General features: G+C 42.4%; 1 protein-coding gene across 15 annotated transcripts in view; it reads right to left on the bottom strand.

Moving 5' to 3' along the window:
- PPIP5K2 (diphosphoinositol pentakisphosphate kinase 2) overlaps positions 1-24,684 on the bottom strand; it is a 63,364-nt gene that overhangs the window by 26,348 nt on the left and 12,332 nt on the right. For 12 of the 15 annotated variants that reach the window (XR_015732164.1, XM_034432692.2, XM_034432693.2 and 9 more), the window contains exons 5-16: positions 24,582-24,667; positions 19,823-19,977; positions 17,823-17,924; positions 10,590-10,751; positions 9,693-9,814; positions 8,934-9,035; positions 6,623-6,709; positions 4,057-4,132; positions 3,845-3,954; positions 1,195-1,280; positions 497-622; positions 268-389 (exon numbers count right to left, since the gene is read on the bottom strand). Coding sequence is in view for 14 of the 15 variants with exons in the window: in XM_034432692.2 (XP_034288583.1) it covers positions 268-389; positions 497-622; positions 1,195-1,280; positions 3,845-3,954; positions 4,057-4,132; positions 6,623-6,709; positions 8,934-9,035; positions 9,693-9,814; positions 10,590-10,751; positions 17,823-17,924; positions 19,823-19,977; positions 24,582-24,667 (1,336 nt within the window). In the remaining variant the exon portion in view is untranslated. The remainder of the gene's footprint in view (positions 1-267; positions 390-496; positions 623-1,194; positions 1,281-3,844; positions 3,955-4,056; positions 4,133-6,622; positions 6,710-8,933; positions 9,036-9,692; positions 9,815-10,589; positions 10,752-17,822; positions 17,925-19,822; positions 19,978-24,581; positions 24,668-24,684) is intronic. The other 3 variants (XM_087885936.1, XM_087885937.1, XM_087885938.1) reach the window with 1 other exon arrangement.

Below are 24,684 nucleotides of genomic sequence, written 5' to 3'. Positions count from 1 at the left end.
CAGATCTATTTTTGTATTATATTGCATGCAATTCCTTATGCATACTAAGATATATTTTTCTACTCAATAAAGTAGCAATTTATACATTTCATGCAAATTGGCTGAAAAATGTTGATGCTGATTAAGGACTGATGAAGTAGTCCATTTTGCATTGAAAGAATGGAAGAAGTTATCTTTTCTATGTATAAATATAAAAATGCAAAGGAACTGAACTCTTCCTGCAAGTAACCTATACACATTTCATATTTTTTGTTGACGTTATACTACCTTTGCAAAAGCTGCCGCTGTCATTTGAACTCTTCCTTCATCAGATGCATAGATTTTGAGATCATGCCGATAGGTACTATGCAATCTAAGTAGACCACATCCTGGAAATCCTGCATAGTCACCTATCAAAGCAAAAGAGTGAAGTTTCTCGTTTGCTTCCTTAGATCTTCTCTTTTCATAGATATGGCTTCCAGCCATTAAAAAAACACACACAAAAAAAACAAGATACCTTGTCCACCTGGATACATACATCGGAAAGCTCTTCCTAGTTCCTCTGCCTGAACTCTACCTGCAGGTGTCAATTCTCCTCCCCATTTGAGAACTAAGAGTAGAGATGGCTCTTGTTTGCGGTTATCTAAATACATACAAGGCAAGTAAAAGATTTTTTTTTTTACTTATGTTCAAAAGGTAAGGTGAAACCAATGTTACTTTTCTACAGGGATAATCCAAAGAATATTGATATTAATTCTGTATGCTGTAATGAACTGAATTTGATTTTGACACAGCAGTACTTTATGCTATATGGAAAATTATTCTGAATTAAAGGAATGAAGGGATGTTATCTGATGCATGCAGAAATAAGTAAAAAGCAATACTGAAAATCCTATACAGAGCTACTCAGAAATATGTTTATAGATCTTCAATGATCTTATTTCCTATATATTTATTTAGAATTGCAGTTTGATTATATTAGATTTTGATTATAAAGTTGCTTTTTGGCTTCTAACCAAGATGAAGAAAATATTATAAACTGAATTAATGTTTTGATATTAATCAATTCAATATACCTATTGATCAATTCAAGAATAATCAGATTGGCCCTAACCCTGTTGACCTTTCACAAGACTCTAAAGGCATAACTGCATTCCTAGGATTAAATAAATAAACTAATTAATGCAAATTAGTTCCTAAAAATAACCAAAATACCTTCTTCTTCACTAGATGTTTTAGGACAACCATGAGGAAGATACGTCAGCTGGACTTTTCGATTTATGCCAGAAAAATGTCCATACCTACAAGCAGCAGTGAAAATATTATAGATCACACAATACTGGTAAAGGAAATACAACAGATCAGATGAACTGATAATTTAGGATATTGCAATACAGCTATAACGAAGAACCGATGGATTTTAACTATATTTTACTATATGGAGAGAAAGCAACCATGTTTACTGTTCAAATTTTTAACCAAAACACCAACAAAAATGTGCCACCCACAGATAAGACAACTGTATTTTTTTAACCATGTTTTATTTCGTCTGTACTTTATCATATATACTCATGGAAAAATCTATCTGTGATAAACTAAACCTGATTTTTTTAGATGCATTTTGGCAACTAAAATTCTTCCTTATCTGTGGGCTAATTGTCTTATATAATTAGCAGAGATCAAGAAGAGCAATAAAACGTATTATCTTATCTAGTTTTCTGTCCATCCTTTACTAATGTAATAATAATTAACATAATTGAAATAAACTGGCCTCATAGAAAAAGATTTCATGCATGCAGAAAAAGTTTAATTAATGAGTGTAAAGTATATGTATACAGGTAGTCCTCGTGTTATGACCGTAATTGAGCCCCAAATTTCTGTTGCTACATGAGACAAATTTTGCCCCATTTTACAACCTTTCTTTCCACAACTGTTAAGTGAATCACTGCAGTTGTCAAATTAGTAACACGGCTGTTAAGTAAATCTGTCTTCCCCATTGACTTTGCTTATCAGAAGGTCGCAAAAGGGGAACATATGACCCTGGACACTGCAACCATATGAACAAGTTACCAAGCATCTGAATGTTGATCACATGGCCATGGGGATGCTGCAATAGTCCTAAATGTGAAAAACGGCCATAAGTCATTTTTTTCAGTGTAACTTCAAACAGTCACTAAACAGATGGCTGTAAGTCGAGGAGTACCTGTATAATATGGCTTAGAAAGTATTGCTGTTGTCTGATTCAGCAGAAATCTCAAATTAAAATGGGGAAGGAAGAGTGCAGGACTTCTTTAAAGTAACCATATATTTCTGCAGGCTTCCAGACAAGCTTGAAACAGATGCAATTGCTTTAAAGAATCATACTAAAGATGGCTACTTTAATAAATGACCTCCTGTTTTTCTGCTCACAGAAAAGGCGTGAGTGTCTGCAAAAAAGGCGTGATTGTTCTAAAGAGGTCCTGACCTCTTGCACATTCTGAAACACATATTCCATCACCTATCTCACTTTCTTGTTAAATATATCCCACTCTGAAAATCCAAACAAGTTTTTAACTTTGCTTTTATATTTTGCTCAAAACAGAAATGGGAGCCCCAATTTTGACTGTCAAGCCCTAATTGATTGGGGTGTGGGATTGTTTGTATCCTTGGACATCCTAGTGTGAATTCAGCTTGACACAGCTTGGAACTGGAGGGGGATGGAACGTTCAGGCAAAACATCATTCCTAACTGATGAGTCAGCCACATTCCACCGTCTGGCTGGCCGGAGGAGAAGGAGGAAAGATGTCACTGAGCAATCAGCTCCCATCTTGGTTGGACAATGTGACCAATGTTTTGGAAACTTGAGAAACTGAAAACATATACTGAAATGAAAAGCCCGGGAATGTTAGTACTGGCTTTTCACCAGTTAGTGCCAATATGATGTACTGTATCTAAATAAATTTGTACTTTGAGAAAAAGGAATGCCTCAGAGTTCAATTTATGAAGGAAGCATTACTTGGAACCTGACATTGAAAATATCATGATTACTCCAAAAGGAAGGCTACCATGAAATGAAATTAAGAGGTTGACCCTGATCCTTTAAAGCAGTGGTCCCCAATTGCAGCCTGGCGGCCCGGATGAGCAAAGGAAAGAGCAACTGGGCCGCACAAGCGGAGGGCCAGCACACACACATGTGCTCACACTGTTGTGCTTGCGCAAGTGGAACTAAACTGCGCACATGCACCATCCTGCCACTTGTGTGAGTGCACACATGTATGCCGGTTTGCCTCTCACCTGGCCCAGTTCTGAATAGGCCACAGCCTGGAGGTGGGGAGCCCTGCTTTAAAGGAACACTAGAATGAAAAAAAAAATCTGCTTTCTTTATCATCGTCTCAGTGAATCTAATACAACCAACTTCCTTTCAGAAAAATAAAGCAACAGTCAGAATTAGGTTTAAATTAGCAACTGATCTAACAAGGTAACTTGAACTACCGTATTTTTCAGACTATAAGACGCACTGGTGTATAAGACACACCAAGATTTCAAAGAGATAAGTAAGAAAAAAAAAGTTTTTTGCTCTCCCCGGCCCCCAGGAGCATTCTCTAGGCCTCCCAAACCCTCTGCGCACCCTGTTTTTTGCAAAAATGGGCCTGTTTTTCAAAAAAATGGGGCTGTTTTTCGTAAAAATGGGACAAGGGGAGTGGAGCTTCTGTAGGCCAAAAATAGCTGTTTTCAGTGTATAAGACACACCAACATTTCTACCCTCTTTTGGGGGGGAGGGGAAGTGTGTCTTATACTCCAAAAAATTACGGATGAAGGTGATCTTTACATAGTCGTCTTAAAATGTGTTTTTATTACATCAAAAAACTTGAAATAAAATACTTACATCTCCAATACAGTCTTTAACTGTTCAAGTTTAGATTTGTTTTCTTCAATTTCAGAGTCATTATTCTGTCCTAGCTCTATTAAGAGCTGTCTTGCAATATCAAGTACTTCCTAAAAAACAGCGGTAATACAAGCAGTTCATGAAAATGGATAATTATACAAGTGTCTAGAAAATATTTTTTTAAAAAGAAAAAAAAAGAAAAGAAACCTTACCTGTAGCTGCCTAGGCTTCTTCAGCTTTAACTTCCCAGACTTATATCCATTGCATTTTTCAAAAAGATCAAAAAACCTTTAAAAGAAACAGAATGATTAAATTATTTCACCATATAATCAGATACACATTCTAGCATTAGCTAGTGATAATGGCACAACTATCAACTTCCCATGAATTGACTCATAGAACTGGTATCTGTTTCATTTTTTTAAAAAGATATTTGCTGAATACTGTCTCATACCAGAATTAGGATTACCTGAAAATTCAGTGAGCTTTATATTTATAAATTTTTAAAGAAAAGTTCAATTTTTTTTAAAAAAAACCCTTCCTTCCTTCCTTCCATATGGCAGTCCATCTCATCATGATGACTTTTAGCAATAATTAAAAACAGCGTTGCAACATAATAAGCACATAATCCATGGGTAAAACCATCCCACAGGCTGTACCACATTCTGACCCCCAATCCCAATGACATAGCCAACTGTTCAAGACTTATAAAAAGTAAACAGGCTTAGAGCTAATCTATGCAAATCTGGGGGATGATATGCCAAAGTGTGTGAGCCACCACAGAAAAGAGTGTCTCTCTGGGTCCCACCAGATGTAACACTTTAAAATGGAGTCACAGCATGCCTCTTCCACCAGATTTGATAGGAAAGGTAAACACAGTTGGTGAGAGGTGGTCCCCCAAATAACCTATCCCATGCTATGATCTAAGTACCACCACCCTTATCTGAACCCAGAAGCACAATGGCAACCAATGCAACTCATAGAACAGAAATGTACCAGTCAAGGAGCACACATAAATGAAGATGAATATATATGTCCCAGGATAATGTGGCAGGATTCAATCTGGATCAGTCAACGGGACCAGAGGTTTTGTCTTCCGAGCTTTTGGACTCTTGCTGGAGTCCATGGTGAGTCATCCAGATTGGATCCGACACATAATTGCCCACACTGCATTATGAACCCACAGTTTCCAGGTGCTCTTCAAGAGCAGCTCAATGTAAAGTGCTTTGCAATAGTCTATTTGGGAGACAACTATGGTATGCATGACTGTGAGCAAAACATTTCAGTCCAATAATGGTTACAGGTTGTGCATAACAGAAAGCTGGGCAAAAGCTCTCCTGTCCGCAGTTGCCACCTATTCCTCAAACAGGAAACACTGACCAGAAAGACATCCAAACTGCATTGCATCTGTTTGAGGGTACTGCAATACCCTCCAGAACTAAAGATGGAAAACCTTATATCTTGGAGGTTTTAAAACCAGAACCACTCAGTGCGCTGGGTTGAGTTGAAGCTTGTCCTTCCTCATCCAGACCACATAGTTTCCAAACATGGAGTCAGAATCTCCAGGGTATTGTTGGGTCATCCATAGGTAGAGATAAATGATATGATATGATACATATACTGTATAACTGATGATATCCTCAGCCCATACCATCAGATGACCTTAACCAGTAGTTTCATGTAGATGTTAAAAGGAGCAATCTGACCATGACAGAAGAGCAATAAAAGTCTCCCCCAACTCCAGTTCATGTTGCTACTGCTTTAGCAAGAAAATCACAGATGTGTGACCATTGCCATGAATTGGGTCCTTGATGACTTGTATCATCCCTAAAGCTATCACAGTGAACATGAACTACCATGCTACCTCACACTCCATCCCGAGTTTTTTTTTTTAAATTTAAATCAAGCAGGTAAGGTAGGAAGATTAATATTAACAATCCCTAATGATCCCTAGAACCCAATAAGCAGGGCCTTGCATTCAATAATTTATGAATGCCACCAATCTTGGATAACCATAGCCCCTCCTCCACCTTCTGTCCTTGGTTCTTGACTGGTGGCACAAAGTAAAATCTGTGTGGGTGCATCTTCAAGAAAGGAACATCTCCCTCAGATCCCATACAGGTTCTAATATTAAACACCACGTCACCCCTCTTATTTGTGATAGATCACTGGTGAAGGAGGCCTTACTGCAGACTGAAGTCTGATTCAGAAGCAGCAACCAAGTCACGACCCCTGAAGGCCTGTTGATCAGAAAATGGGGTCAAACAGTGTGTGATAATGTAACACCTGTAAGAAGCATCAGGGCTATGTTTCCCAAGTAAGCCCCCTCCCACTATGCCTTCCTCATCCATTACCATAAACATCTTCTAGCCTACCCTTAACACACACACCCCAGATCCCTCCTTCTCCCCCAATTCACTGGCCCATCTCTGGATTAAAGAGTCTCAATCATGTCACAAATCAGGAAGTCCATCCCCCCAGGACACTTCTATTCATGCCATCAGCTTCTCTAGCAGCCTTAGACCACACATTTCACATAAGAATTTCATCAAATTTAGAAATAAATACCTAGGGGGATTTTCCCAATGTGAGGTCCCTCAGTTATGATTAAAGTATAATCCCTAGGATTCCAAGTCAGCAAGCAGAAGTAACAGTCCCAACATATGTGGAAGAAGACACTTGTTGTATATTGCCTCTTAGTTCAAACCTTAATACTAAATTACAAAAAAGTATTCAACTTAAATATTTCACTATTTCTTTTTATCACCAGATACTTACTTTTGGTGTTTAACTTCCATTTTCATTTTTTGCTTCGGTGTCCGATCTCCATGCCGTATTACAGCAATGACACACCTAAGCTCCATCCTGCAAGTGATTAGGAATGTGATTAGCTGTATTTTATTACTGAAATTAAACAATCTGATTTAGTGATAAGCAAAATATATACAGAACTATGGAAGACACCAATACACAAAGTCTAAAAAGACTTAGTAAGCATCTTCTTAAATTGGAATAAATAGTCAATGGCAACTTGTTCCATAAAACAACAACCATTTTGGAATAATGATCCAGAAAAATGATGGGCTTGCTTTTACTATATGCTATATAGTACTATACTATATACAATAAGCAGAAGCTACAAGTATCATACTGTAGATGCTTTATTTTGGATTCCCAAACTGAGCAGGGGATAGGACGAAAAACTTAAATGTCGTCTTCCAACTCTATGAATTTATGAAATGAACAACGCTCAGGTTTAAGTTAAGGTTACCTTCAACAAGTTAAGCTTGGGAATTGGGGAAGAACTCAATACGGCACTGGGCAGTGGGTAGAGGCCCAAATTTAAATGCATTTGTTTGGAGATCTAAACTCCATTCGAAATATTTTCACTGAACTCAAGAAAGTTAGAAACTCTTAATTGTTGCAAGTGTACCAACATTTGATTTTGAACATAAAATATTACTTTTGTGAATAGAAGTCTGTGTTCATAATACTGCAGGGGGTGACCCCTCTGTTAGATAGTAAACATTCAATCTGAGTGAAGCATTGCTTTTGGTCATGTATGAAGATGGATTATCTCTTACCCAGAGATAGTAAAATTTAGAGCCTTTTTAACAAAGAGAGCAAAAGCTGAAAGACCACAAATAATAGGGGAAATATTTGGATGTTGTCTTTTTCTTCAGCAGCCTTGAGCTTTGGGGAATATGAGTAACTATTATTTTTGAAATGATATGTAAAATGATTAAGAACATTGTTAAATGTAATCTTTGTTTTGCTGTGTTTTACTAAAGTTTCCTCTCATACTGTGTATTGTGTGTAGGTAGTCTTCAACTTATGGCCATAATTGACTCTGGAATTATGGTCATGTCATGCAGGTTGTCATATGTCCAATTTTATCTTTTTTTGTGGTAGTTGTTACACAAACAAGATTGTTAAACAAACCCATTGCCCACAATGGGTTTTTTTTTGCTGGAAACTGGAAGTCCCTGGCATGTATGCATGCATGCATAAATAAAATCAATACAATCAATCATAAAATACAATCATGTGACCATGGAATACTGCAGATGGGTGTGAATGTGGGCTAATTACTAAGCGCCCAAAATGTGATCCCATGACCACAAGGGGTGAAACTTCAAATCAGGATTTTAAGTACCTTTTGTAGGATCCATTGCAACTTCCAAAGGTCAATAAGCAACCAATTGTAAGCCAAGGATTAACTGTATTTCAGACTGCATTCATGACTTTATCATTAGAAAGTATTATTTTTGCTTAGAATTTTACGCTCTAGATTCTGAACACAACAGTTTTTCTTTTTCCAGTAAAATTTCATTTTATCTCCTGTAAGAATAGTTTATTTTCTACAGAGGGAACAAAATGAAAGATTGCACCATCTAGCCTCATGACTGTACGTCACACAGGGGCAGTTTACATTATCAACATCATTTATTTTTTTGCCATTTTTAAGATATAGTTGCCAAAAACACAATATAGGTCAGAGATGTCAAACTCGCGTCGTCACGTGACATATCGTGACTTTTTTCCCCTTCGCTAAACCGGGTGTGGGCAGGGCCAGCATGTAACGCATCCGGCCCATGGGCCGCAAGTTTGACACCCCTGGGTATAGGTTGTGAGACAATTACAAATCCATAACCTAAAGCAAAAGGTTTAACCATAATGTGAAGTCCACAGGCCTACTTGGGGAGGAGGACTGGAGATACCTAGCTTTCCACTTGATAGGCTCAGCTGTTCTGCTATAGCTATGTGGTGGAATGTGGTGTATGAGGAAGGGATCTTTCCCAAGGAACAAAGAGGCAAGTCAGCCTGGAATCTCTGGCACGCAGGAAGAGGATCCTCCTTAACCTTTCACAAGGTTTATCTAATAGTTATGCAGATTGCGCTTCAGTCTTTCCAAATTCCTGGTTATTGGTGAGCAATAATAAAGAAACTACTCTGAGCAGATCCCTGTGTTGTTCTTGGTTTCTTGAGCCTGACAAGTTATTATCTATGGAATATGTATATTTACAGAACCTAACATGGATAAGAAAAAAAATCTTGGTGCAATTTTATGCAAATATTTTCTTCTTACATTGTTCCTGAGGTGGTTGGCACAATAGGAATATCTTCTGCTTCCAAAGGTATAGACCAAGGGATCTGAAATTGTGGAGCAAGTTCTCTCATAACCATATTTCTGAAAGAGGAAAAGAAAATGATTTCTTGAATTAAAATGTTTTAATTTATCTAAATAATATTTACATGCCATGAAATAAATAATTTGTAGCAATAATATCTAACTACAATTTTAATAATTAAATATATTAGCTTTTTTACACCTCAGTAACGAAACTCCTCTGAACAATTTTGAGAATTTCCAATCATTATCATTCGACAAATTAAGACTTCTGGTTAAAAATGATTATGTGAGGACATATTTATTAAGGCTGTCAGGAAGTCAAAAGCTATAAGCTATGGAAGTTGCTTATTCTACAAAAATCACTTTCAAAGTTAGACTTCTAAAATGTCCAATTGTCACATTTTTATTTATATATATATATATATATATATATATATATATATATATATATATATATATATATATATATTATATACTTGTTTGCACAAAGTAAGCACATCTTAATAACTCTTTTAAAAGTTGACCTCCTGAGATTTTATCCAATATTGTTCCCGCAAAGCATCACTAGAAAATTATTTTTTTTATTAATTGAGATTTTATAGCACAAAAATGACAAACATGGGAAATGGAGAAATCTGGAACTCAAGTCAAACCAAGGATCCTTATGGGTCAATAATAGTGTCTCAAACCCACTCAAGTTCTTTAAACACTTACCCAAGGATTTTAGCGCAATCATCATAATACTTCATAGAATTCTTCACAAAACTGAAGCCATTGACATCACAGACGTAGGATTGCCCATTTGCACGCAACAAGTCAAATCCACAAACTGTTTGCTATCAGAGAAAGCAACGACGTGCTCAAAACTTGCAAAATATTATCTACAGACATGTAAAATGCAATAACTATGTAGCAGAAACATATTATTAATCTAAAATATCACAGGATAGTGTTCTGTTGTCTTGTATCTCTTTAAATGCTTATCCTGTCTTAATCTATGTTTAAATCAGACATTTGGAAGGGCATCTTTTTGAATTTAACATTCATCTAAATTCTTCTCCTATTCTTGTCTGAAATTTCAAAAAACCTTTATAAAACAAGTTAACAGTAGAAACAGCTCTAAGAAATGCAAAACATCTATTTATAGGGGCTTATTCCCATGTTGATGTAAAGAGTTTTCGTTTATAGATTTTATTAATAGATTTTTTTCAGCTGATCAAAGCAGGAGGAAGAAACACAGAAAAAAACAGTAATAATTGGAAAGCAGGATATCTTCTATATTAAAAAGAACAAAAACAATTTTCTGCACATTTTTCATACCAGGGGTCAGCAATATGATCTTACCAATGCTGAACTGCTTGCCATATCATAATTGTGCTATTTTGCAAAATTGAACAATTTTTTTTTAAAATGCCTGTATTTTATGAGATTACCATTCTCATTTTAAATTTCACGATATTTGACCATCTGGGGGGAAAGGGTTATCTGGCCCATCATGTGAAATCATTCAATTGTATCCAAGACCTGAAAAGGGTTCTGACCCCTGGAATAGGCAATAATTTCAGAAAATGATAATTTGCTTTGAGATGTATGTTATTGTAATCTTGTTACCTTAAAAGCCAGGCATACTTTCCAAGCTATTAGCTTTTCCCGTGCATTAAGTATCACTGGGTACCTCACTTCTTTGCCTTCACTATCACGTTCCACCTTGCCATCCAGAGCAGGGGATTTACGTGCTTCCGCATGTGCATAATCTGGACCTACAGTATACACCTATATTGGAGGGTAAAGGGAAAGGTCTTGGTTAAATACATGGCATTAGGTATAGTTTCACGTCATAGCCAGTTCCATTTCCAAGTCTCCTGATTTATGCTTTTACATTTCCATGGTGAAAAAAAGAAACGAATTTTAATGCACTAGAATGTAAATAGAATGGACGTTGTCTTACCTGAACATCCCTTTTCTGGACGCTGCGTACACTATCCATGAATGGGTTAAATCCTTCAGCCTTTGGCAATAACTGAGTGAGAGCTAAACTTCCTTTTCCTGCTGCCACGCCACACCCCCAATCCCATGATTCCCAGTCTGAACAAAGGCGCAGCAGACCAGAATTTGTCAGGTAAAATAACATAACTTTATTAATAACCAAACAGCAATAACAAGAACAATCACCAGGCAGGAAGCCAAAATCAAGGGGAGGCTATGGATAGTGTACACAGCGCCCAGAAAAGGGACGTTCAGGTAAGACAACGTCCATTTTCCTGTGCGCTGCTCCCACTATCCATGAATGGGATATACCCAAGCTCAAACTCTACAGGCGGGAAGCTGACTGCCTCCAGTGTCCTCCTCTACCAAAACCCTGCGGCCGAAGGACGCCTCTGCCAAGTTATAAGCGTCAATTTTGTAATGGCGAATGAACGGTGACAACGAAGACCAAGTCGCCACTCTGCAAATATCTGCTACTGACGCCTGTGTTGCCCAGGCCGCCGTCGTAGCCGCACTGCGGGTGGAGTGCAGTAGAATCCTTCCGGGCAGCAGTTTGGAGTTCAAGTCGTATGCCAAAGTGATGCAGGCCTTAATCCACCTGCTCACCGTGGAGGCTGAGATCTTCAGGCCCATGGAGGCTGGGTTGAAAGATACCAAGAGTGCTTCCATACGGTGAAATGCCGCAGTCCTGCAAATACATAGGCGAAGGGCGCGACGAACATCGAGGGTATGCCATTGTTTCTCCCTGTGGTTGCGAGGAGACAGGCAGAAATCCGGCAAGATGAGCTCCTGAGCCCAGTGAAACCAGGAATTCACCTTGGGGATGAAGGAAGGGTCTAGGCGCAGGATCACCGTGGTGTCTCTGAAGATGCGAAGATCCCTTCTGACGGAAAGCGCCGCAAGCTCTGAGACTCTCCTGGCTGAGGTAATGGCCAGAAGGAAAGTCACCTTAAAGGATAAGTACTTGAGAGCGACTGAGCCCAACGGTTCAAACGGGGGGGGGAACATCAGGGCCCGCAACACCAGTGGAAGATCCCGTGACGGATAATGGTGTACTGTGGGGGGGGGGGGCGTAGATTTGTGGCGCCATGCAAAACCCCCCTGATGAGTGGGTGATGTGACAGTGACTGGTACGGTGGACATGAGATGACCATAGATAAGTCCATTGTCTGACGTCTTAGGGTAGCTGGGGCCAGCCCATTGTCCAGACCAGTCTGTAGGAATTCGAGGATGTCTTGAACCGCTGCAGCTGTCGGGTCCACATGGTGTTGGGAGCACCAGCGACAGAATGCCCGCCATGAAGCCTCATATATGATAGTACTGACGACCCTATCCGACAACTTGTCCCTCTTTAGAATGACCGTCTCACATGCCAAACGGCCAATTGAAGCCACTGAGGTTCTGGATGACTGACAGCCCCCTGGCAGAGCTCTACCTGATGTGGCGGAATCAGCCACGGTTGGCTTATGGATAGTGCTATGTGGTCGGCATACTACGTTCTTCGAGGCCAGTTGGGAGCCACTAGTAGTAGATTGGCTTTCTCAGCCAGTAGCTTCCGAATGAGACGTGGCAGGAGAGGGATTGGCGGGAAGGCGTATAACAGGCCGCTGGGCCACTTGCATCGTAGTCCTCCGCCAGTGGCGTTGGGTAACGAGATATGAAGCGCGGCAACTGTGCATTGGCCAGAGTTGCGAACGGATCTATCTCCGGAGTCCCGAACCGGGAGCAGAGGTCCCGAAATAGGCGGGGATGGAGTAGCCACTCTGCTGGATCTATCAGTTCCCGACTGAGCCAGTCCGCTCTGACATTGGTCAATCCCGAGATATGATCTGCCCTGATCGAGAGCAGATGTGTTTCCGCCCAGGTGAACAGAGCCTCGGACTTGAACATCAGCGCGCGGGACCTCGTGCCCCCCTCTGTTCATGTGAGCCTTCGCCGAGATGTTGTCCGTCAGGATCAGGACGTGATGGCCTTGTACTGCAGCTTGAAATTGTTGTAGAGCCAGTTTGATCACCCAGAGCTCCAGGAGATTGATGCTGCTGTGACTTTCACGTCGGGACCATGGCCTTGCGCCACTAGATTGCGAAGGTGAGCGCCACACCCCTGAAAACTTGCGGCTGTGGTGAGTATCAATCTGTCTGGGTCTAGGAATTCGCAGCCCTTGAGGAGCAAGGGAGACATCTACCACCTGAGGGAGAGACGAACTTGAGAAGGTATGATCACCTCGTGTTTCGAGTTGGCTTTGCCCACCCTTTGGAAGGGGAGTAGGAACCATTGTAGAGACCGTAAGTGTCTGCGTGCCCACGGAACGATGCCGAAGCAGGAGACCATCTTCCCGAGTAGGGATGATAGTTGCAGTAAGGGAACTCTCCCCCGTGTCAAGACCTGCTGGATTAGGTCTCGAATGTTCTGGACTCTCTCCGTGGACAGGAATACCTGGCCTTTGGCTGAGACTATCTCCGCCCCAAGGTGAAGAAGTCAGGTGGAAGGCTGCAGCTGGCTTTTCTCAAAGTTGATCGTGAAGCCATGGTCTTGGAAGGCTTTCAGAACCAGATTCATGTCTCTGCCCACCTGGTCGTGTGACGACGAGAGGATCAGAATGTTGTTGAGGTAACAGAGAACTCGCACTGGAATTGCTCGGAGTGTGGCCACCACTACCGCCATCAACTTGGTGAAGGTGTGAAGTGCTGATGAGAGTCCAAAAGGCATTGCGCGGTACTGGAAGTGCTGATCTGCGAACTCGAACCTCAAGTATTGACGGTGGTTGGGGTGAATGGGCACATGCAAATAGGCTTCTCGTAGGTCGACCGACTGGAGCAGGTTCCCCTTTCTCACTCCCGCTAGAATTGACCTGAGGCAGTGCATTTTGAACCTGCGGTACTGGACCGCCCAATTCAGCTGTTTTAGGTTTAAGAGGCCCCTCCAATCCCCAGAGTTCTTGGGTACCAGGAAGAGGATTGAATAAAACCCGGAGCCGTGTTGATCTGGTGGCACTGGTTCTATGGCCCTTATTTCGAGCAGGTGTGTGATCTCTTGTCTCATCAGGAGTCTGAGCTCCTTGGAGTGTGGAACCGGGCAATGTACAAAGCGATGGGGAGGAGGTCCGGAGAATTATATGGAGAGCCCCGATGAAATCGTGTGCTGCACCCACAAGTCCGCTGTTGACCAGGCCCATTTCTGGTGGAAGAAGTGGAGTCTCCCGCTGATGGGACCCATAGCTCGGGCGTCTCTTCCCCCTCCTAGCGGTTTTGGACCCGGACCCCCGAAAGGGTCTTTTGGATTGTTGGGACCGGCCGCGGTCTCGAAATTGGTGTCTGTCTTGCTGTCTATCGCCGCTCTGAAATTGAGTGCGCTGTGATGGGGGCCCCCTGGGCCCTGAGTTGAGACAAAAGGGCTGCTGGTGAGTATATGGTGTGTATCTGCACTCCTGCCGGCGGTAAGCTGATGGGAGTACTTTCTTCTTATCGTTGTCCTTGAGTAGGACGGGTTCTAAAGCTGCCCCGAATAGTTTGGGAGCTTTATACAGGGCTGCGGCCAACTTCCATTTCGCCTTAAGGTCGGCTTTCCAGAGGCGTAACCAAAACAGTCTTTTTGCCGTGACGGTCGAGGCAAGTGCCCTTGAGGCAAACTTCGCGGAATTTAAGGATGCATCCATGGCGTATTCAGTGGCAACTACGATCTTGTTTATGTCTTGATGTAGCCTGGTGTCCTCGGGAGGAAGTCTTTCCTGTAGTTGGCGTATCCAAATGAGGGATACCCTGTTGAAAAAGGAAGTTGCCGTTGCTGATCTAATCGCCCAAGCCACCGCCTGATGTGACTTGCGAAAAGCCACTCTGTCCTTTTGTCCTCAGCTTTGAGGCCGTCCCAGGCATCCGTGGAAACCATTGAGGAAGATGACAAGGTTGCTACTGGCTGGTCCACCGACGGCAGTGCCAATAAGTCCTCCAGTTCCTGGACCGAGCAGTAGAGCTTCTTGTCCAAGCTGCTTGGAGTTGTTAGGGAAGCCAGCTGCCCCCAGGGGTTCTGGATTACGTCCGAGAACAGTTGTGGGCAGGGGATACAGTCCTTTTCCGGCTTGGAAGATTTGAAGACCGCATCGTGGGGACCCGCGGTCGAAGGCGAGGGTGTTGTGACCTCCCCTGGCACTCCCAAATTAAGTCGTGAGACGTGCCTTATGGAGGAGAGACTTGAACAAGGCAGGGCAGAACGGACCCATGAAAGCTGGCGTATCGGGCATCAAGCCCTCATCCTCTGAGAACTCGATGTCCTCGGGCCCCTCCTCTGCTTGATCTGAGTCTTCTGAAGAAGATGCTCGAGTTTGCGACGGTTGAGGTTGAGCCTGCTGTCGCTGTGGTGCCCCCTGGGCCGCCAACAGCTGTGGGAAAACCGCTGCGGTCTGCTGCAATCCTGCAGCCAGGAAAGATGATAATGCAGTTGAAAACATGGACTGAAAATCCAGATAAGTTGCTGGCAGGGGCCCCTCTGGTGTTCGTAGGCCAGCTGCCGTTGGTGTAAAGGTTGCCCCCGCAACGAAGTGAAACTCCTTTGGTACGGAGTAATGCTTGGCCCGACTTGGATGGGTCTGGGGTTGCCGGTGTTAAGGCCAAATCAGCCAGACTTGTAATTCTGGGCTCTGTCCCCCCAGGTGCCGGAGGTGTAGCTTTAGGCAAACCAGGCTCCTGAATTGGTGTTGCCACCGCTGCTTTCTGAGCCTTTGCGCACAGGTGTTCTACTGCCTTATGGCGTCTTAGGTCATCCTTGTCCTGCGTGGGAGGTGCCTTTTCTGCACTGGCTTTGCAGCTGGAAGACTCTGCCCGCTTCCCCGAGTGCTTTCTGGTAGATTTTGCCCCCTTGCGAGGTGGCCTTGTTTCCAAGCTCCAGGTCAGAGGAGAGAGGGGAATCTGAAATGATTGTTTAGTATAAAATGAGAGCTGTCCCCCTTGGTAATTGTTGCCTTGGGCCTGTGGATCGAGTAGATCGCTCCTGTGCTTCCAGGTAGATGAGGCCCGAAGGTCGGCAAACTGCCCTTAATAGTAATAACTCCGCAGTTGATGAGATTCACCCCTCAAAGTCCGGGAGCAAGCAGGCTGTAAACTGCTGATTTAATAGGAGCTGGCCGCAATGAGGTGACCAAAATGGCGGCCCGAGGGTCCACCAAGATGGCGGCCGCATGTGGTGCGGAAATCCAAGGGGCTGGGGAACCTGCGGTCTCACAGTGGCGGCCCAAGGGTCCTACCACATGCCGCGCATAGCCCAAAACAGCCTGAAGAGGCTCCTCGCAACAAGGGAAGGGGGGGTTGATTTCCTCACCGCTGCTCCACTGACAAATTTCCGCTCTCCGCTTGTCTTTTTAAAACCTCTGCTGCTCCCTTGTGCGCCGGGTGAGAAGCCGCGATAACGGATGGCCGCTGAGTCCAGCCACCCACTGCTGTTGAAATGTGAGCCGGGCTCGCTCCGAGCGAGCTGCAGACCAGCAAGGAAGCGAAGCAGCTGCCGAGCGCTGAGGCATGGGCAGTCGGAGCTCCGATGCCGCCGCTCAACTGACGAGGCGATCCTCCTTTCTGTGCCTCGAAGGCAGCAATCCCCGGTAAAAATCAAATAATCAAAAATAAAGTAAAACCCAACTCTCTCAGGAAAAGGAAAACTTTAGAAAATAATCTAAGAGCTCTGAAAAACACTTCAGCATTTGCCAACAACTGAGTGAAGACTGGGGATCATGGAATTGGGGGCGTGGCGTGACAGCAGGAAAGGGAAGTTTAGCTCTCACTCAGTTATTGCCAAAGGCTGAAGGATTTAACCCATTCATGGATAGTGGGAGCAGTGCACAGGAAAACTGCCAGATCAGGCATGGTGAGAGAGCCTTTAGCGACAGAAGGCTATAAGGTAAAGGTTCCCCTCGCACATATGTGCTAGTCATTCCGACTCTAGGGGGCAGTGTTCATCTCCGTTTCAAAGCCGAAGAGCCAGTGCTGTCCAAAGACATCTCCGTAGTTATGTGGCCGGCATGACTAAACGCCAAAGGCGCATGGAACGCTGTTACCTTCCCACCAAAGATGGTCCCTATTTTTCTACTTGCATTTTTTATGTGCTTTCGAACTGCTAGGTTGGCAGAAGCTGGGATAAGTAATGGGAGCTCACCCCGTTACACGGCACTAGGGATTTAAACTGCTGAACTGCCGACCTTTCGATCGACAAGCTCAGCATCTTAGCCACTGAGCCACCGCATCCCTTAGAAGGCTATAGTGTGTCCTATATTCTTTGACCAGAAGAAGGAACTAAAGAATAGAAGATCAAGCAATATCAAAGGCCAGACAGAGATTGCAAAAATTATTCTGGAGTATTTAGACATAATAATTCACTTTATAAAAAACTATGTTCCAAATTTGTCCAAAGAGGAGCAAAGAGAACAAATCATTCAGGTAATTCAAAGAAAGATAAGTAATTCAGAGAGGCAACTAAGCGTAGAAAGTTATCAAATCACTGAGACTACTGTACAACTATTTGATAATAGAAAGGTCATATTTTCTCTCCTTTTTATCTTTATTTTCATTGTATTTTATGCTATAATATACCTTAATATTATTAACCTTAGCTGCAGGTTATATGCAGCTGTGCAACACAGGGAAAAATGTAACTATTTCAACAATTCAAAAGACATACTTTATTTGCACTCTCATGCTCTTCAAAATATATTTTTAATTTTCTTTAGGAACAATTAATTTTCATGGAAGAAAAAGCATGTAACTGTTTCACATTTAACTATAGCAATACTTTAGCAGTAATAATTGTTTCACAGAGTTGCTAAGTTCCTTAATCATTTGACTGTCCCAAAATTAAACCTAAATATGCAAATTATACCTTCACATCAGTACCATCTGTAGGCATGAATTCCTCATAGATGTATGAACCAGTTTTTCTCACGTTTGTTTCAGGAGAGTAAACACTGCTTCTGCTACCAATCTGAAATACATTATTTCCATCAATGTTAATTTATGCTAAAAATACTCGCACACATTTTTTCTTCTTAAAAACTCCTTTGAAGGGAGTGCAACTATATTTATAAATGTTTATAAAAACAAAATACAACATTCTTACCATACTATACCGTGACAGGATAGGAAGAAAAAAGGAAAATACACTGGTTGTGCAAACTGAAAAAAAAAAAAATTGCTTTTAGGAAGGTTTCCTGAGATATCTAAATTTATAAATCAGAGTATTTTTTAATCTCTCCTTCTGAAAAAGATCACAGCTCACTCTTCAATCTTAACTGCATTTAATTAATAAATGGAAAGAGGCAATTAGAAAAAACTTTGGCTTTATTTTTGATTGAAGGCATTTTAGGTGTCTTAGCAATTGATATGAGAGCAGAGGAGTTATTTGGAACAAAGCCAGGGTCTCAAATACTATTTAATTTTTTTTAGAAATTCCTATTATTGGATTGAGGGGTTGACCTTGGCTGATTCTCCCCACCAACAATCAACTCCCAGATGAGCAGAGATTAACACCAAGATTGATATCAGACCACCAATCAAGCATTAAACAATACCACAAATAAACTAACAGTAAACAGTCCAATAAAGAATCACCAAGACCTCTCCCAACACTGAGAGGAAAGGCCATGGAGTATAAAATGTGACCAAACCCCACTCCCTATTACCTTGTTTCCCCCAAAATAAGACATTCCCTGATAATAAACCCAATCAGGCTTTTGAGCGCATGGCAATAAGGCCAAGCACTTATTTCAGGATTCAGAAAAATATAAGACAGGGTCTTATTTTCAGGGAAACACGGTAACATTGATAATGTTACTTGGTTTGGGTAATAAAACATCTATAAGAAAACAATCAAGCTCAGAGCACCAAGGACCCCTCATTTCAACCCTTATAATTGTTCTTCTCTCAGTATTATTGGATTGACTGATAGTACATGACTGATACTTTTAATATTACATACAGTATACCTATTTTTTACCCTATTGTTAACATTATCCTTTATTTTTATTTCATTTTTCTGAATAAAACAAAATCACTATTCTTAAAAAGAAACTCACTCTTTCCCCCTCCCTCTTCAGCTCTGACTCAAGGAAACCCTGCTCCTTGGAGTTGTGAAACTTTAAAAATCATTTGGAAATGTTCAGATGAAGAAAAGAAGTTGAGAATAGCATATTCTATCCTGTTATGAAGAGAGAATTTACTTTAAAATAATTTTTTCATCTTGAACCTGTTATGGGAGAAAGGTAGAAAACACTCATCAGGCTGATAGGAATACTGTAATTCAGTGGTTCTCAACATTTTCTTCACAGACTCCCTTTAAATACCTTGTGTGGCCACGGATCATGGCCATGGACCATCAAAACTTAACTCAAGATTTAAATCATAATATTTCTTCAAGCCTTCACAGACCCCTTGTGATGACATCATGCCCCTCCAGGGATCAGTGGACCACAGGTTGAGAATCACGCTATAATTGATGTATTCCTAATATTTTCTTTATTTGTATGGTGGGGAGGGGAATACATTCAATAAAATTTCTTTTTGCAGAAAGAAGGACTATAAAACGAAATCTCAACTAAACTATTATCTAATCACTTGTTTACAGTTCAACTCTACCATGATGTATTTAGCAGCCATTTTTTATATCCACTATTTCCACTTCATTCTATCCTATCTAGCCCCCTATCTGGGCTTCTAATTATGAAGCCCAGAAATACAAATTACCTGTAATTCTTCAGATAATGCAATTTGCAAGATAACTCTCAGAATGGAATGCTACTCTTTTCAATCCAATCATCACCACATAATCACAGAATATTTACAAGAAGGGGCAAACTAGATTTGTGTAATTTATATTAGTCTTACTTTCCGAAAGAGCCTCTGACTTCCCCCACCAGCAGATGTTGGATAATAAATATACACATTGTGGTCCTCTGCACTAACTGGTTTTTCCACAAATGGCTTTTGGAAAACTTCCCCATTTACTTCCACATGATCTTCTCCTTCAATCAAATTGCATTCTGGAAAAAGAACATAAATAAATGCAGACTTCAGGCTTCAGTCACAGATAAAAAATCCATTATAAATTAAGACAAGAAAATCTCTAAATGTATTTGAACCCATGAACTTTAGCAACTTTGAACTTAACTAAGCCAGGGAGAAGTAATTTTTCCCCCTATTGAGGCCTACGTAGGGATTTACAGAATATGTATATAGTTGTAAATGTCTGTACAGATTATCTTTTTACTCTGTTTCCCTAGTTATTATCATAAATCAATTTCGAAGTGCAAATAAATATTTCTTCCCAGGTTTAAAGTGTACTATTATTATCACTCCCATAAAAATCAAGCAAACAAACAGAAAAAGTAAGTGGGAAGTCACAAGGCAGAACAAATGGGACAGAAATAGGACCATGATAATGCCTGGGAAGGAGAGGCAAATCAGAATGAGTTGAAGAAGAATTGCAGGAAGAGCTTTAAAAAGCAAAGCAGGGAGGTTGTGGAAAAAAATGGTAATGGGACCTGTTAAGCATTTATTGAAGCTTAGCTGATTCTTCATATGCTATGATACAGTAACTGATTAAACCAGCCATATCTCTTTCTCCCCCAGAATTACAGACATGTCTGAAAAAAGATGTGGTTATTTTACAGAGATGTTACAATACTTTTGTTGTGCAAATGAAAGCATCTTTTCCAAATAATTCTGAAAGCATGAATAGCTCTAGAAACGATACCTAGTAGTAAATGGTATGGAAGAGCAAGATTAGAAAGATATTAGAAAGAGCAGACAGAATAGTCTAAATCGCCTGCACTGCCAAATTTTACTTCACATAGAACACATTTGGACAACAATCAGTGTGCCAAAAGATTTCTCTTTCCAGCAACAACATGGATACAACTATCTACTGACTACTTTTAGATTGCTATGTTGTTTGAATACAGTGATAGCCTTTTTGGCCACAAGCCAGAAAAGGAAAATCAGAAGAAGACATAGGTTCCCTCTCGTTACATTTAAAAGGGACACCAAGAATGAATGATACGACAACCTAAAAACAAAACATACATTTATGATTTGCAGTTTCATTGTTCATAAGGAACAGGCTATTGATAAAATGCAGTTTGCTTGTAACCATAATGCAGTTGAGTGTTGTGGGGCTACATTGCCTTAAAGTGTTATTTGGGAAACTAACATTTTAACTGAGTCCCTCTTCCCCAGAACAGAAATGACGGCTATCTGCAAATATAAACAAACAAACAAACAAAACATTAAGAGTGTTGGGCGCCGAAATAAATAGGTGCCTAAAAACAAAATAAATCAGCAAATACCATCACAACGTGTGACATTTTCTATATTTGACCTAGATATTATAGGAAACTGAACATTGAAGGATATAAAAGGAGCAATGGAATGGACGTTGCTTACCTGAACGTCCCTTCTCGACGCGCAGCTGGAGAATCCAAAGCTTCAGGTAGTTCAGTAGTTGGGTAGCCTACATTGAGTGTGTTCCTTTAAGAGATTTCTCTTCAGACACGCCCACTTGCTCAACAGAGTCCCAGTTTTGTTCACGAAGGAAGGAGCAGTAGAGCGTAAGGAAGAAATGTTCAGCAGCCAAGCTGGGTGGGTTGGATTCTCCAGCTGCGCGTCGAGAAGGGACATTCAGGTAAGCAAAATCCAAAGTTTCGGGATTTACCCAAGCAAGTTCAGACAGGGAGGGAAACTGGCTGCTGCACGTCGTCTGAAGAGTTGCATACAGCTTGGAGCACCCGGCGGCCAAAGGATGCCTCCGCCGAGGCAAAGGAGTCCACCTTGTAGTGCCTGATGAAGGGATTCAAGGATGACCAGGTAGCCGCTCTGCAGATGTCAGAGACGGAGGCATTAGTGGCCCAGGCGGCCGTTGTGGCGGCGCTCCTGGTAGAGTGTGGAAGGATCCTCTGCGGAACCGGTCTGTTCCGAGCTGAATAAGCCCTGGAGATGCAGGATTTAATCCATCTCCCAATTGTTGTGGAAGAAACCTTCCGGCCCATGGAAGCGGGCAGAAAGGAAATGAAGAGCGATTCTGATTTCCGGAAATGCTCCGTTCGTTTAATATATCTGCACAGGGCCTGTCGGACATCTAAGAGGTGCCAGTCTGCCTCCCGAGGATGTCGAGGTTCGGGGCAGAAGTCCGGTAGGATTAATTCCTGGGTTCGATGGAATGAGGAATTTACTTTAGGCAGAAACGAGGGGTCTAGTCTCAGTACCACACGATTTGTGTGAAAGACACAGAGGTCGTTTCTCACCGATAGGGCCGCAAGTTCCGATATACGGCGAGCCGAAGTAACTGCGACCAGGAACGCTACCTTAAGTGTCAGAAAACGGAGGCTGATGGAAGCGAGAGACTCGAATGGAGGATGCATTAGGGCCTGAAGGACCAGAGTCAAATCCCAGGTCGGGTAGTGATGTATAACAGGTGGGCGCAGGTTGGTTGCCCCTCGAAGAAAGGCGCGAATCATAGGGTCTTGAGAGAGAGGAAGCGTTGCAGAAGCAGAAAGGACAGTACTCAGTGCAGCAACCTGGCGACGAAGGGTGTTAGGCGCAAGGTGCTTATCCATGCCTTCCTGAAGGAATCCCAACACTTCAGGAACGGAAGCAGACGTTGGATCCAGGTGGGATTTAGCACACCAGGAACAGAAGGAGGTCCAAGTTGCATTGTAAATGCGGCACGTTGACGGCCGCCTTGACGCCTGAATCGTGGGGATCGCATTGCTAGGTACGTTGACTCTCCTTAGCAAGATCCTTTCAAGCGCCAGGCAGTCAACTGCAACCACTGCGGATCTGGGTGCAGAATGACCCCAGGATAGGACGACCCTATCCCCTGGAATCCGCCACGGCCGTGCCACTGACAGGTCCATCAAATCCGCAAACCAGGACCTCCGAGGACAGTGGGGTGCGACCAGAACGACGTCTGCCCTGTCTGCTATTATCCTGCGGATCAGACGAGGAAGGAGTGGTAGAGGGGGAAAGGCATAGAGGAGACCCCTGGGCCAGAGAGAGGCGAGGGCATCGACTCCCTCCGCCTGAGGGCACTGGTACTGGGTGAAGAATCTGGGGAGGTGTGTGTTGTCGCGGCTGGCAAATAGATCGACTAGAAGCATGCCGAATCTGCGAACGATCTCGGCGAACAGATCCGGGTGAAGGCGCCACTCGGCGTGGTCCAGGTGTTGCCTGCTGAGCCAGTCCGCTGTGATGTTCATGGTCCCGACGATGTGCTCCGCTACAAGGGACAGGACATGCGCCTCCGCCCAGATCAGAAGAAGGGTCGTTTCCTCCATCAGTGGTCCCGAGCGGGTCCCTCCCTGGCGGTTCACGTGCGCCTTTGCTGTTACATTGTCCGTGCGTATCAGGACATGGTGCCCCGCCACAATCTGCTGAAATCGTTGGAGAGAGAGGCGGATCGCACGGAGCTCCAACCAGTTGATCCCTTTGAGACGATCCTCTGTTGACCACGTACCCTGGGCAACGTGAGAGAGGAGATGACCTCCCCATCCCGACAGGCTGGCGTCCGTTGTCACTACCAGGCGCTGCAGGTTTTGGAAGTAGCAGCCCTGCTGTAGACTCTGGGAGGACCACCAGAGGAGAGACCTTGAGACCTCTGGCGGGAGGGATACCTGTGCGGAAGAGTTGCTTCTCCTGGCCCTCTGAAAGGGGAGGAGGAACCATTGGAGCTGGCGGGAGTGAAACCTCGCCCAAGGGACGACGGACAGGCAGGATATCATTTTGCCGAGCAGGCGGGACAGGAGCAGCAAGGTCACCCTCCGAGAGGAAAGGACCTGGGATGTTAATGACTGGAGACTGGAGCACCGGTCCGTTGACAGGAACACCTGGCCCTTTACTGAATCTATTACTGTCCCGAGGTGAAGAATACGAGTAGTGGGCTGCAATTGGCTCTTCGGAATGTTGAGGGAGAAGCCCTGATGAAATAATGTGGAAAAAACTCTTGAAGAGTCCAAAGCTTCTGGAATAAGTTTAGTAGGATATCAGAGAAATTTTCAGACAGTGTCACAGGCTCAACTGAGTGAACTAAACTGGGACTCTGTTGAGCAAGTGGGCGTGTCTGAAGAGAAATATCTTAAAGGAACACACTCAGTGTAGGCTACCCAACTACTGAACTACCCGAAGCTTTGGATTCTCCAAGCTGCGCATTGGAGAACCAATTTTTCCTAACTAAAGGACAGTTTAGTCTATGGAAAAGAAGGATCAAAGAATATACCCATAAAACACGAATCATTTTGACACAAGTATCTACTTCTAAAGTTTTCTGAAATAAAGAAACCATTGTACTGAAATAACAGCTTGTTTAGCAAGTCTAGCAAAAGAAAATGAAATTAAATATTTTTATGAAGTAAATTCCTATAGAATTTTATTTTGAAGTTCCATTGGATTCAGTGGATGGTTTAAAAAAAACAACTATCACATACTATCAGTTACATAGTTCTTTTTCTTTTTAACCTTGTAACAAAGACACCCATGTGACCTTCCACTCCCAATTCCTATGCTGATTATAGTCACAAAAATAACATTTTATTAAACAGACAAGAACAACTGTTTGTAGATGAGTACTTTGAAATGCCAATATAATAATTACCTTGGGGATTATTTGGATCCCGGTTTAGGACTGCATAACGAGGAAGTAAAATGCCTTCATCCTTAAGGATGCCATAAACTTCTCTCCTGAAAAGAAATAATAT

This window comes from Pantherophis guttatus, chromosome 2, assembly GCF_059756535.1.
Source record: "Pantherophis guttatus breed Tessera chromosome 2, ASM5975653v1, whole genome shotgun sequence".
Lineage (NCBI taxonomy): Eukaryota > Metazoa > Chordata > Lepidosauria > Squamata > Colubridae > Pantherophis > Pantherophis guttatus.
This window is presented reverse-complemented; position numbering and strand designations above follow the sequence as displayed.